The sequence below is a fragment of the Saccopteryx leptura genome, chromosome 3, assembly GCF_036850995.1.
Source record: "Saccopteryx leptura isolate mSacLep1 chromosome 3, mSacLep1_pri_phased_curated, whole genome shotgun sequence".
Classification (NCBI taxonomy): domain Eukaryota; kingdom Metazoa; phylum Chordata; class Mammalia; order Chiroptera; family Emballonuridae; genus Saccopteryx; species Saccopteryx leptura.
Window position 1 is genome coordinate 92432371 of NC_089505.1, and position 15175 is coordinate 92447545.

Consider the following 15175-nt stretch of genomic DNA (forward strand, 5'->3'; position numbering starts at 1 on the left):
GTTACTCAAACCAATAGCACGGGGAACCTGTGTACAGACTCCCCGGTCCTGGCCCCTCTCTCCAATCCCAGGGTGGCTTCCAACAGGATGCAACTCCCTGATACCTCCTCTTCCTCCATCCTCTACCAGAAGGTCAGGTGACCAACCTGGTAGCATCTAGACACACCCCTGGGAGGAGGGCAGGGACCTGGGGCAAAAGGTTAGGGGGGCCGTCTCCTTCCACAACAGCCCACCTCCAATCACCTAAATTAGCTGCATTTAACCTGCCTCTCACCTGGGCTTCATTTCATCTCCCTTTCCAGGGGAAGGTGGTCTTTTTCTCCCTGCCTTGACTCTGGAGTGGATTTGCGTCTCTTCTCCATCCAAGCAATACCCGCACCATTCAGTCTGCGTAACAAACACTACTGAAAATGCAGTGATGATAACGACATGTCGCAGAAGATGGGCAAGTCAGTTCCGATGATCTCCAGCCCCAGTTCTCCCTCTACATTTCCACCCTCCCGACCCTCCGTACCTCTCCTCTCCTTCCTTCTGCATCAGGGCCAGGGCCCGGCATCACCTGGGAGACGGTCAGAAATTCAGGGTTCCCCCAGATCCACAGAGGCAGCGCCTACATTGAGTCCACACTGAATATCCCCGTGGACAAGTTCTCCAGGGTCACTGGTTTAACGTCTGAATTCTGGAAGGGTCGGGCTAATGAGTCAGGGCGGAACCCTGCAGTCTGAGCTTTTACAGCCGTCTCCCCTGGCGATTCTTACGACAAAGCAAATTTGATAAGAATCTGAACAAAACCAGTTTTCACCCCAGCAGTATAGAGCTTTAGGGCATTCGTTTTCCGGTTGTTTGCGCTTGTTTGTTGAATGAAACCACTGGCATCTGGGAGGGGGGCAGAGGCCATCACCTCAACTCCTCTCTTTAAAAAATAAATAAAAAATCCCAACAGTTTATTAGGAAATAAAGTGAAAACTCTGTTATCTGCCTCTTGCAAGCATCCTGTACCTGAGACCAGGGGAAGATCGCTTGACCTAGTAGAGTACGGATTATAGGTCCCGACTATCTAGGATTAAAGAGAATGGGACCCGGCTGGAAGTGGACACTGGCTTGGTGACCGGGTTGTGCGATGACTCTTTTGGGGCTGCAAGCTCCATCCCACTGCCCATCGGGGGGCCCCAGCATCACAGTGCTGCACCCGCACACGAAGTCCGCGGGGTGCATCTCAAGAGAGCTCAGCTTTTTAATCCCCCCCTCCCCCTCAAACTTCCAAAGCCACCAACTCTGCCAAACTCCCTGGGGAGCCCACCCCCTCCCGTCCCTCCTGGACAAGGGCGCAATTTACCAGCGCAAGCCTCCTCTGGCCCACCCAGATGAAGACGGCCACTTTTTTTTTAAGCCATCAAATTCAATATTTACAAGAACAATCCCATGCTTAGTTCTAAATTTACTGGCCACACAAGGAACCATTTACTGTTCATAACATGAAAAACTTAGGCCTGTGCCTTGCGCTTAAAAAACAGAATAAATAAAGTTTAAAAAAATTAAAAAAAAATAGTTTATTACATGTGCACCCCTTCCCTCCTGTTGGGGAACAGCTTAAAAGTCCATTTTGCCAGGGCGGGGGCCTTCCGCACGGCTTGGCAACCCCCGCAGCAGCGGCCTTGTAACTTTAAACCTGGCCTGAGGTCATCGTTTTCACGCTGGCCAAACAGAGCAGGAGGGCGGTCCTAGTGAGCCCCAGCCTGAGACCACCTTACAGCGGGGACGCTCCCGCCCTTCTCGGCAGAGATAAATGCTGACTCCGCTCCCAAAGTTCCCAACTGCAAAGTTTGCTGCGCTGACTGCCGCGGGCGGAGGGAGCTCGGGACCCCTCCTGCGCTGGGACGTGGGCTCCGCCCGTTCCGTGCGCCCCTTTCACGCCCCGTCAGGCAAGGGCCTGTGGCTACAGAACCCTTTCATCTTCTCCCTCCACCCAGCACAGGAGCTAGCTGCTCTGCCCGGGAGAGAACCGGCTCATCGAGAAAGATGTGGACAGTGCCAGTCCTGCTGTTAATTTTGGGAAGAACACTGCTCTGGGTTCCGGCAGAAGGAGGTAAGACCCAACGCCAGGGGGTCCCTGCAGCTGCTGGTGCGGACCGGCGAGCCGGGACTTGCTGGGACGTCTGGGCCTGGCATTTGAGGTTGCCCGGGAGAGCAGGCGGGGGAGCCGGGAGCATGTGTGCCCGCGAGCCTGCCAGGCAGCGGCTTAGCTGGTGCCAGGTCCCAAAGAAAGAGCCAGGTCCCGAAGGACGAGGAGGAGCCCTCGAATCCACAGGCAGCAAAAGTGGGGAACAGAGGGGTTACCTCACAGTCAGCTCACCTCTTGTCATGCGCCGCTCAGCCCAGCTCTCAAGCGGTGGGGTGGCTGGTAGCAGCAAGGAGCCTTCCACCCCGGACTGGGCTTTCCTACAGGACTGTGTGTTGGAGGAACGAGTATCCATGACCTCAGAAGACACCGGGCCTATGGAATGGGGATAGATATTCAGGGGAGCTGTGGTGGAGAAGGGTTCCCCCTGTGCGTTGATGGTCTCCCTCTGGGTGCTGCCAGGTCACACACTCCCATGCACCTGCACCTGCCTGTCGGACACACTCAGAACCCCATCAATGGAGATGGGCTGGAGGAGGCCCTGGGATCCTCTGGATCCGGGATAGTGTGTGTGTGTGTGTGTGTGTGTGTGTGTGTGTGTGTGTGTGTGTGACAAATCTGAGGACTCCTGAGTAGCAGGAGGGTGTGGAGGATGTCTGTGCCCCTGAGGTTTAAGTTGGTTTTGGGGCCATATGTTGAACTTGGCCAACAATGCCAATGACTGACTACAGGAGGGTTAGTGACACCCCAGACTTCCATTCTATTAGCTCTGAATACGGGGCCCAGTGCCTGCCTGGTTATCTCCATCTTTCCCTTCCCTTCCCTTCTCCTTACTCGCACATCCTCGTCTCATCCTGTGCCGCTTTCTGCCCGGGGCAGTGGTATCCCTGAACATTTGTCCATATTTAATTTCTTTCCTGGGATTTTAAGGATCTGTTTCCCCAAAAGAATAGAAACTCCCAAGGACACAGCTCTGTCTTAGCTTTGATTCCCCAAGGCCCAAACAATGTCCAGCACATGGTCACTAAACATTGGCCAGAGGAGTTGTAATCTAGCCCATGATCAATCGGTGCTCTGAAAGGCAACCTGTTATATTTTCCAAACTGAGGGTCAAGGTAGTCCAGGGCCAGAGGAATTCTTGGAGGGACTGAGGAAGGAGTGGACCTAACCTCCGCTTCTGTAATTTCGTGCAAAGACAGAAATACCCAGCCCTAGGGAAATATTATAAGGGCTAGCTAGTGCTCTGCACTGAGCTGTCTGCTTCTGAGAGAGGGGGTGACTCTCTCTGCAGGCCTGTGGGCTATTCGTGGTGGCCCTATCTTTGGCACTTCTCTTTTCATGGTGTGCCATATAACCCAACTCTGCATTTCAGTTACATTTCCTTTTTGGCGAGACAGTGTGCAAATGACACCATTTTGTGCTCGCGGGGCAAGGTGTGGGAGGTCCCCACACCACGCCCCCCACCCCAGCGTCCTAGCCCTGCTCAGGAAAGACAGCAGCTGGGCGGCATCCTCTGTTTGCCCCGAGGGAAGTGTGAGTTGTAATTATCCTCAAGCCGGTTCCCCAGTGTCAAAGGTACCCCCGAAGGATGGGGGTAAACCTTGTCTGAAAGAGCCAGCCGGAGTCGTTAGTCCTGGAAATGGAACTGCCCCACACAGAACCCCCGGGGACTGTGGTGGCGGTGGCTGTGTGTGATGCTGATTTGCTGGTCTGCTGGCGAGGAGCTGAGGCCTCCTGAGGGGTTTTGTCTGAGGATAATGAGTGAGGCGACTTGCATATGGATGAATAACTTCATTGAGCTGGGCTGTTGTTGGCTCTGGTTGGGGGGTAGGGCTGGGGGTAATTATAGCTATGAATTTTATGATCCTTCTCCTAGGATCCTACTCCCTCCTGGGCCTCCCTCAGCTAGTGCTGCAATCCGGTTCAGTTTAATAATCGGGCCCCATGTGTGGTTGTCTCTTTGGATGTGACTGGGTTCAAAGGCGCTCCGTTGTCCACACATCTGGCATTTCTCTCCATGCTCGGGCCCCACCCTCGCTCTGAAATTGCATCCAAAACACGTAGGTCACGGGCCTCGCCGTTAGTTAGAGCGTTTATGTGATGAAGCCCTGCAGGCCGCTGCTTGCCGCAAACCTGCCCGTGTGCCCCCCCCCCCCCCTGCCCGGGGACCAGTCCACCCAGGATTAATCATGCGGCAAACAAACTTCCCTGTGATTTCCCCGGAATTCTTGCCAGTTTCAGAGGCCCTGAAATCCTCAGGCGTAGCTGAGAGTGTTTGTAGCACTTCAGGCTTCGACCAAACATTTCATAAAGGTCAGGTCTAGTGAGAGCCTTCGGGAGGGAGGCCTGCGTTCTACCCTGGTGTACGGGATCCAAATAACATTTACTATACGGAGAAGCACATTTTATAAAAGTGTCCACACGGGAGAGGGCTGAGTCAGGACCAGGCGCACAGGGAGGAGCCCTGGCTGGGAAGAGGCACGCGGCCCCCTCTCCCCTTCTCTGGCCTGAAGTCAGTGGCCCGTGAGGAATTCTACCAGAGACTCATAAAGACCCCGGACCTTGGTGTTGCAGTGGATTGGATGGTTTGGCCACGTAGGAAGGACCCCACCTCCCTCCTGTTCTTATTCCCCACCGCATGCTAGGAAGGTCCATGATCTCATTTAATCACCACAACACCTTAAATTCTGTGTTATTATCTTCAGAATATGCCGGAATTGGGGTTCAGAAATGAGTTTGACTCCCAATCCCAAGCTCTTTTTTTTTTTTGCTACATTACATTGCAAACAAAACAAAACAAAGAAAAAGGAAAAGAACCCTCCCCCCCATACACACCAAAGATTGGAACTTGAAATTAAAGGTTAGTTTAAGTTCCATAAACAGGAAAACAAGCATTTCAAAGAGGTGTAAGAAGTCCTTGACACTTAATGCTTCCTGTGCTGTCCCTTTAAGAGTGAAGGTGTCACCGTATATCACAATAGGATTTTAAAATTCATCCCCCAAGTGGCAGTCCAGCATCTCCCGCCTGCTTGGTGCGGCACTGGGTGCGGCCCTCTGCGCACACCTCCCGTGGTGGAGCGCCCTGAACTCTTCACCAGCGCAGCGGCAGACCTGTGCTTTACATTCCATGGGCTTATCTGGATATTTGTCATATTTCTGGCTGCTAAGATTAGGCATGCCAGGTTAGAACTTGTGAAGCTATTACAGGGGCGCACAGAGAGATGGAGGGAGAGAAGGCTCCCATACTTTGCGCCACCCGGTGACACTCACTTGAGAAATCCGAAATAAGATCCTGCCACCCTGACACCTCTTGAAGAAACAGTTTTTTTTGGCTGAGGACCTAATGACTTGGGGTGTGGGGGGGCGGGTACTTCTGGGTCTTAGGGTTCCCGAGGGGTGAGTAAAAGATAAAGGAACTCTCCATTGAACGTTTGAATCCTTTCCTAACTGATTTCTTGAAAAAATTCGGGAAAGGAAAGTGATCAGGCATTTTATCCCAGGGCTATGAGATGGAGCCAGGTGCCATATTCGTCCAAGGCAGGAAGACAGGTGGCCGTTTCCTCGTGTGTGTGTGTGTGTGTGTGTGTGTGTGTGTGTGTGTGTGTCTCTCTCTCTCTCTCTTTCTCTCTCTCTCTCTCTCTCTCTCCCTCTCCAGCACCCATCAACCAGCCTGCTCACGGAGGGCCCGTCTGAGCAGGTCTTCCTTTCAGCTTCAACATGCAGGGTGAGCGGGCTCTCCTTTTCTGCTTTCCTGGTGCCTTTGCCCCAAGGAGATGGCTTTATCCTGTGAGGGTGGGCAGTCCAACTGTAATTAAGTTCAGGCTGGAGGGAAACCCACAAACCTGGCCACCTCACTCACCTGGGTGCCTGAAGCCCGGCAAACTGAAATTGTTAGGGCAACACTACAGTTCACGCCGGGTGGGGTGGGGGGAAAAACCCAAAGCAACACACCTGCCGAAAGGATCATCCCTTTTCCAGAGGAGGATGTGCCCCTGACCTCTGTGCAGAGGGCCAGAGCTGCCAGCAGGAGAGGGAGAATGTCACTGAGGTGATAGTGGCCATTGCGACTTTTGTAGCGTGCCGGGGAATGCCCGTTACATAGCGGATGGATGAGAAGCAGGAAAGTGGGGAGTGTTAGAATATGTGTCAACATATGACAGATGAGAATGGAGCATTTCCTGCAATTCATCAAGGTGTCTCCATCCGGGAGAATAAATCGCCACTAATATAAGCAAAGCTGTGACCCCAGGAGCACTGTCCTGCCTAAAGGATTTGATGATGTCAAACCTTCTTTGCCCAAGGAATTCACTGACTTAACAAACATCACTTGAGAAACTGCTTTGCGGGTCAGGCAAGGCAAACGTCACACCTGCTTGCAGCTGGTAGGCAAGATGTCATGGCGGGTGACGGTGAGGATTCTGAGCTCAATCACGGTGATTCTATGATGAATCAGAGATGCATGTTCTATCATAGTCTGGAAATGTTTCCACCCAAGGGCCTCACCCTCCTGTGTCCTGCAAACACCAAATAATGCCTCAGGTATTTCTCTTTTGAGAAGGGCAGGACTTGTGTAAAGCATTGGAAGCTATTTCCTGTTCTAAGGTAAACTGCTTGGTTTCCTCGCCTTCTTGTGCAGTTCTGTAATGTGAAACATTTTCAGCTGAGCTGGATCGCCCCCTAATAAGGTTACATTTCTGCAGCTGTAAAGCTAAGGGAACTCGGTCTTGGATGGATGGTGTTAATAGTAGTAATTCTGTAACAACAGCTAACATTTACTGAGAGCTCAGCGTGCATGGGAGCTCTTTCCAAGCAAGCCCTGCTTCCCTTTATTTGCACAACGGACCTACAAGGTAGACCTACAAGGTAGCGACTAATTGTATCTTACAAAAGAGTAAAAAAGACTCAGAGAGGTTTAGTAACCTTTGCACAGACACAGCAGCATGCAAATGACAATGGTGAGAATTAGATCCGGGCAGCCCGTCCCCCGAAGCCCATACCTCTAACAATTTAGCACAACTGTGCTTGGGGTCGAGACAGCCAAGGACCCCCAGAAAAGTCAGCCAGCTGATTCCCCCGAGTACCCTGTACAGCATTAACAACACTTGTTATTCGTTAGATGAATAATAATTCAGATTGAAGAACTGTGGAGTTAAGGGTCCCAAATTGAAAGACATGGCGCCTGTTCCCTTAAAGCATTTACAAAATACTTGAGAGTTTGAAGGATTTGAAGGAAGCATGAAGTAGGACCGCAGCTCACAGAGAGAGGCAAAACGAATATGTGTGTGACCCAATGAATAGGATCCTGTATACGGAAAAGAACAGGCGAGGGAAAAGGGCATGGCTCGAGCAGCTCACACCATTTATAATCCGCTGCTTGGAGTGTGGAGAGGGGATTCCTGTGGCCGTACTTGGGAGCCAGAACAAGCCTCGTGGGGAAGATGGGCCTTGATCTTGGCTGTGAAGAAATGGTGAGGTTGGTCGGACAAGGTGTCAGGCAGGGAAGGGCTGCGAAGTCTGGCTGGTGTCAGGGCTGGTGTGCTGGGGAGTGGCAGGAAATTTGGGAGCAGGATGAGTCCTCGTTGAGCAGGAGAGGTGGACCTTTTTCTGTCGGCCATCGGCAATAATAGAAAGTGGGAGTGAGCGGGCCGTGCAGAGTAGTTATCAGAAGAAAATCAATAAATAACCAGCACCCGATGGGATTGAACTGAGTTTGTGGGACACGGCGGGAGGTAAGGAGACGGAGTGTGGTTGTTGTTGGTGACAACAGAAGGAAGGATGAGATCAGATTTGAGGGAATGAGAGCCAGCAAGACCTCCAGCTCAGAATTTCCTGATTGTTTTTGTTCTTTCATTTCCTGATTTCTTAGTATTCACCTCTTACAACACTCAACACTGTAATAAAAAAAGAATTGATGTGTAATTCACGTATCACAAAATTAACCCCTTTAAATTGAACATCCCAAGGGGGTTTAGTGCAGTATATGAATAAAGAGTTGTACAACTATCATCGCTGACAATTTTATAACATTTTCCTCACACACCACTTCCGGCAAACCCAAACCATCAGTCGTTGCTCCTACGCCTTCTCCTCAGTTCCCTGGCAACCACCAATCCGCTTTCTGTCTCTACGCATTTGCCTGTTCTAGGTATTTCCATAAATGTCCTCTTATAATATGTGGCCTTCTGTACTTGCCTTCTTTCACTTAGCATGATGTTTTTAAGGTTCATCCATGTCGTAGCATATGTCAGAGTTTCATTCTTTTTTTATGGCTGAATAATATTCCACCATATGGATATACCACCTTTTGTTTATCTGTTCACCAATTGCTGGGCATTTGGGTTATTTCCATGTGGGGGCTATTCTAAACACAGCTGCTGTGACAGAATAGTCATGTGCAAGTCTTTGTGGACACCTATGTTTTTATTTCTCCCAAGTAGATACCTAGGAATGGGATTGCTGGGGTATATGGTAACTCAGTGTTTTAACTTTTTGAGGAACTGCCAACTGTTTTCCAAAGTGGCTGTACCACTTTACATTCCCACCAACAATGCAGAAGGGTTCCAATTTCTTTACGTCCTTGTCCACACTTGTTATTTTCTGTTTGTTTGCTTTTGAGACTAGCCGCCCTCATGACAATGGAGTGGGTTCTCATCGTAGTTTTTTAATATTTATTTATTTATTTATTTATTTATTTTTTACAGAGACAGAGAGTCAGAGAGAGGGATAGACAGGGACAGACAGACAGGAACGGAGAGATGAGAAGCATCAATCATTAGTTTTTCGTTGCACCTTGCTACACCTTAGTTGTTCTTTGATCGCTTTCTCATATGTGCCTTGACCGTGGGCCTTCAGCAAACTGAGTAATCCCTTGCTCGAGCCAGCAATCTTGGGTCCAAGCTGGTGAGCTTTTGCTCAAACCAGATGAGCCCGCGCTCAAGCTGGTGACCTTGGGGTCTCGAACCTGGGTCCTTCCGCATCCCAGTTTGACTCTCTATCCACTGCGCCACCGCCTGGTCAGGCTCATCGTAGTTTTGACTTGTATTTCCCTGCTAATGATGTTGAGCATCTTTTCATGAGCTTATTGGCCATTTATATATCTTCTTTGGAGAAACGTCTATTCATATTCTTTTTTTTTTTTTTTTTTTTTTTTTTTGTATTTTTTCTGAAGCTGGAAATGGGGAGAGACAGTCAGACAGACTCCCGCATGCGCCCGACCGGGATCCACCCGGCACGCCCACCAGGGGCGATGCTCTGCCCACCAGGGGGCGATGCTCTGCCCCTCCGGGGCGTCGCTCTGTTGTGACCAGAGCCACTCTAGTGCCTGGGGCAGAGGCCAAGGAGCCATCCCCAGCGCCCGGGCCATCTTTGCTCCAATGGAGCCTCGGCTGTGGGAGGGGAAGAGAGAGACAGAGAGGAAGGAGGGGGTGGGTGGAGAAGCAGATGGGCGCTTCTCCTATGTGCCCTGGCCGGGAATCGAACCCGGGTCCCCCGCACGCCAGTCCAACGCTCTACTGCTGAGCCAACCGGCCAGGGCCTATTCATATTCTTTTGTCCTTTTAAAATTGGATTGTCGTTCTTTTTTTTTTTTTTTTTTTTTTTTTTTGTATTTTTCTGAAGTTGGAAGCGGGGAAGCAGTCAGACAGCCTCCTGCATGTGCCTGACCTGGGTTTACCTGGCATGCCCACCAGGGGACGATGTTCAGCCCATCTAAGGCATCGTTGTTCCATTGTGGCCGGAGCCCTTCTAGCGTCTGAGGTGGAGGCCATGGAGCCATCCTCAGCACCTGAGCCAACTTTGCTCCAATGAAGCCTTGGCTGCGGGAGGGGAAGAGAGAGACAGAGAGGAAGGAGGGGGGGAAGGTTGAGAAGCAGATAGGTGCTTCTCCTGTGTGCCCTGGCTGGGAATTGAACCCGGGACATCCACACTCTGGGCCGATACTGCTGAGCCAATCTGCCAGGGCAAATTGGGTTGTCTTTTTATTGTTGAATTCTTTATATATATTCTGAAGTCTAGATCCTGGACCCTTATCAGACATGTGATTGCAAATATTCCTCCCATTCTGCGGATTCTCTTTTCTTTGGGTTCACTTGGTTGTGTCTACTGAGGCACAAATTTTAAAAATTTTGATGAAGTCCAAGTTATCTCTGCTTTTTCCTGTAGTTGCCCAGAGCATCGGTGTCATACCTAGGAAGCCATTGCCTAATCCGGGGCTGCAAGGATTCACGCCTATGTTTTCTTCCAACAGTTGCATTATTTTAGCTCCTATGTTTAGGCCTCTGATTCATTTGGAGTTAATGAAAAAAAATTTTTTTTTTGATTTGTTGATTTTAGAGAGAAAGAGAGAAAGATAGGAAAATCAATCTGTTCTTATATATGCCCTGATCGGGGATCGAACTAGCAACCTCTGTGCTCAGGCTGTCACTCGAACCAACAGAGCTATCCAGCCAGGGCTGTAATTATTTTTTATATATGGTGTGAAGTTCGGCTCCAACTCCATTCTCTTGTGTGTACAATAGATATGCAGTCGTTCCCAAGACTGTTTGTTGAAAAGATGATTCCTCACTAAATTATCTTGGTGACTTTGTCAAAACCAATTGTCCCTGAATGTATGGGTCTATTTCTGGACTCTTGGTTCTATTCCATTGATCTATAAGTCTGTCCTGATGTTGGGACCATACAGTCTTGCTTAGGTAGCTCAATATTAAGCATTGAAATTGGGATATGTGAGTCCTACTTGTTTTTGGTATTGTTTCGTTTTTTCAAGATTGCTTTGGCTGGTCTTTTCACTGTCTTTTAACTATCTGTGTACACCTTGCCCCTTCCAGACGTGAGGTAGACCCGTGTCTTCTTCAGCCCTTAAAATAACACACGGTTGATACCTAGTTAAACACTTGGCAGGAGGAAGAGGGAAGAAACTCCGTGACTCAAGCCTTTTGCCTGGAGTGACAAGAAAGCACGTGACAGGACTTGGGTAGGAAGGAGGGATGAGAGATTAGGAACCAATCCACCGGGGAAGGAACATGAGTGGACGCACTCTGCTATAGACACGGTGACTTTGCGTTAAGAGTAAGACATCCAATTTGATGTGTCTGACGGGTACCTGAGTGTCAGACACTCTACTAAAATGACATCAGAAAGAAGCCCTGGAGACAGAGTTTGCTGCCTAAATTCCCCATTCATTGCAACAATGGAGGAAAGAGAGACACCTCCCCCCCACTCCACAATCTACAGCCCCCATCCCCAGCTAAGAACAATTCTTTTCTTTTCTTTTTTTTTTTTTTTTTTGCATTTTTCTGAAGCTGGAAACAGGGAGAGATAGTCAGACAGACTCCCGCATGCGCCCGACCGGGATCCACCCGGCACGCCCACCAGGGGGCTATGCTCGGCCCATCCTGGGCGTTGCCATGTTGCGACCAGAGCCACTCCAGCGCCTGAGGCAGAGGCCACAGAGCCATCCCCAGCGCCCGGGCCATCTTTGCTCCAATGGAGCCTTGGCTGCGGGAGGGGAAGAGAGAGACAGAGAGGAAGGCGTGGCGGAGGGGTGGAGAAGCAAATGGGCGCTTCTCCTGTGTGCCCTGGCCGGGAATCGAACCCGGGTCCTCCGCACGCTAGGCCGACGCTCTACCGCTGAGCCAACCGGCCAGGGCCTCTTTTTTTTTTTTTTAAACCCACTACAGCACACTTGAAACTGTCAAACCAGGCGTAGGATCAAGGCCAAGGGCCGCTGGTGGAGATGCAGCACATTCTGCACATTCCTGTGGGGCCTCATCCTCCTGGGCGCCCAGCTGGGCAGTCTGCGAGCCGCATGGGTGGACGGTGAGGTCAGGTCCAGATCGGCTTCTCTTTTCATTCTTGCAAAACCGGGGCCTGCTCAGCTGATGGCCGTGAGTCAGCCAGAAGCTCCGTTTCCGAGCAGATGGCAAGTGTTTCCACGAACTGACCTGCTTAGAGCAGCACTCCCAACACAGCCTTTAGTCATTCGGCTATTTGAGCACTGAGCTGTCCTTCCTCTGAGGTGGCCCCTCGTACAGATCTTCAGCCCCCCAGCGGGGTCCAGGACAGTTCTTACAGAGGTATTGATCCCCGTTGGCAGAGCTGTGAACTCACTTCCTCTTACGAGAACCTTCCGCTCTTGATCAAGAGAGAAAGCTCTCCCCAGGTTGAGTAATCGTGGTGGTGGTGACCACCGACAGCCTCTGGTTTTAACATGTGAGGAGTTCTGAAGGCCTGTTTGTGGTTGGGGGGTAGGCTGCGTGGCCAGTTGATTCACATCCCCTTCGCCCCCTGGCCCGGAAACCCTGAAGAGTGTGACTGGTTATGTTTTTATCCATTCAGCTGTCAGACGCTCTGCTTGTGGCTGGCCCCTAAACCCACAGCAGAATGGGACGTGACCCGTGAGGAGCTTGTAAATGCTAGGAGGGAGAAAACAGTGATTGTCAGTGATGTCAATGCCAGTGATGTCAAGCCCTAGACGGGTTCAGAGGAGACGGCTTTCTCCTGGCCTCTTGGGAGAGCTCTGAGGGCAGAGGTGTTTCACCTGGGTCAGGTAGAAGTGTAGGAAGGGTTTGGATGGAGTTGTGTGATGAGCCTGCAGGTGCCCTTGGCATCTGGAAGTCCACCATCAGAGCAGCTTGGGGCTACTCCAGCCCTTTCTGTGCGGGGGCAGAGAGGAGTATGAGTAGAGGGCTGTATTGCACAATGGTTAGAGTAGGGGTTTTTGGAGTCTGACGGAGCCTGGTGACTCGTTGTGGCATCACCACTTGCTGGCTACAGGGGCGGTTTACCCCATGCCTCATTGTCCTTGTCTATAGAAGGAGGGTGGTATTAGTTTGCAAGGGATTTGTAGCAGTGACGAGAGAATGCTTGACACCACGTTTTGGCTGTTCTCCTATAGATTCAATGAAGAGTGGCCATTACAGAAATGTCTACTTCGTGGGTCACGGAGATTCACTGCAAAGATTTGTGGTGGTACACAGCGGCTCTCGGTCCCGTTTGCCCCATCAAAGGTGACGGAGAGCGGACGTGATCGGCAGGCCTGGCATTGTGTCTCATGGCCTGAGTGTGCTCCTCCTTCCACTGCCAGTGACCCAGACACCGTAGGTCCCTCTCCTTTGTTGCTCATGTTCCGCTACCTTCAACTTGGGGAGATGACTCTGAGGGGCCACCCCACCCAGACCCCCAAAGAAAATCGCCCCCCCCCCAGTACCTTAACCACCTGCTCTGATGTCAGGGGATACTTACTGCTCCAAATCTTTATATGTAGCATTTCTTCTGGTTTCCCCAAAGGAACCAGTGACACTTGTCTGCTCGCCTCAGCCTTGACAGAGTTCTCTTGAATCGTACGGGAGAGGGACGTGTCCCCAGTGCCACATGGGGCTGTCAGTTCTCGTTGTTGGCCTTGGCCTGCAGGGGCTGCACGGGGCCTGACACCGTGAGGGGACAGGCTGCTGCTGTTCATGAAAAAAATCACACCTCAGAGCAGCCAAAGTGAGCAGCACTTCCAGCCACGCCGTCTCTTTATCACGGGGAGGGATTCACAACTCCTGGGTGGGGTGCAGTGGACAGCGGCAGGGATATTCCAATGTAAGGGGTCATTTAAAAGAAGTGTTTTTCTCAGCTACAGGTGTACGTCTTCCATCGGTTGCTCAAGACATGTCTGTGAAACACGTACCAGGATGCCAGGCACTGGGAATACAGGACAGTGTGGGCTTTAGGGAGAGCTTTGCTGCCTGGGGGGAAATTGAGGGTGCCGCTTCTGTGGGAGACTGAGCGGCCAGGCCAAGCCTTCCCCGCGTCACCTAGGTTTTTCCATAGACAAACTTTTGATCCAGTAAAAGCACTCTCCCAGGATCGTGGAAAGGGTGAGGGTGGAGGAGAAATCCATCAGCCACATCAGGGATCAGATTGACCACAGCCAAAAGTCTGCCTGGAGCTGACAGTCCGACCCACAGCTCTGGGCCAGGGAATGGCTTTTAGTGTTTTAAGAAAGCCGTCTGCACCAGGGGAGGAGGTGGGCAGCCTGCAGAACCACGAGGAGGAACTCGAAAGATGTGGTATATAAAAGCAGAGTCCCAACACCTTTCCTCCCACCACAGAACCCTGCCTTGTGGTAATCAGACAGCTGAAGGGGATGTTGTGAATTGGGGTGAAGGATTGTACAAAGGTCTGAGTATCTCAGTGATTACTGTGGGTGGTCTTCATGGTCCTGGGAAACACTAGGGGGTTGGTATCTTTCTCCAGTTTGGAGTGTATTGATTTTCAGGCGTCTGAGCCCAGTATTGAAACACGATAGAAAACTAATTAGGCTGAAGTCTGTGTCTGGATTAAGACTCAAGTGAACATTTTTTTTTTAATTAAGTGAGAGGAGGGGAGGCAGATAGACAGATTCCTGCATGTGTCCTGACTTGGATCCACCCAGCAAGACCCCTACTGGGCCATGCTCTGCCCATCTGGGTCTGCTGCTCCGTTGCTTGGCAACTGAGCTATTTTAGCACCTGAGATGAGGCCATGGAGCTATCCTCAGCAGCGGGGACCAACTTGCTTGAACCATTCAAGCCATGGCTGAGAAAGCAGAAGAGAGAGAGAGAGAGATAGCAAGAGAGAAAGAGAGAAGGGGAGGAAGTGGAGAAGCAGATGGTTGCTTCTCCTGTGTGCCCTGACCAGGAATCGAACCCAAGGACTTTCACATGCCAGGCCAATATTCAACACTGAGCCAACCGAGCAGGGACCAAGTGAACATTTTTATTTTTGTTTTTCACATAGATTTTTTTTTACCCTCCCCTCTCTCCCAAAGCATTAATTTATCTCAGATATAACTGGGAGGGGGATGCTAGAATGAAATGTTTATTAATTCTCCTACAGGGGAAAACCAGAACTTCCTAGGATGTCGTAAGAAAACAAAACAAAACAAAACAAAAAACCAGATTCTACTTCTCAATGGCTGCAAAAACCCATTCCAAGGCCATGTAGCCAACCATCTTTACAGGCTTATTTGTGTATTTAGACACCGGAGCGGCTCAGATGCTAGAGAACGCCAGGCAGCATGAAAGATGCCTC

General features: G+C 50.7%; 1 protein-coding gene across 2 annotated transcripts in view; it reads left to right on the top strand.

The window, feature by feature from the left end:
* Nucleotides 1–1741: 1741 nt before the first annotated feature.
* Nucleotides 1742–15175, top strand: part of PDPN (podoplanin) — a 30668-nt gene continuing 17234 nt past the window's right edge. For both annotated transcript variants that reach the window (XM_066375107.1, XM_066375108.1), the window contains exon 1: nucleotides 1742–2086. In XM_066375107.1, the coding sequence (XP_066231204.1) occupies nucleotides 2020–2086 (67 nt within the window). In that variant the 5' untranslated portion in view covers nucleotides 1742–2019. The remainder of the gene's footprint in view (nucleotides 2087–15175) is intronic.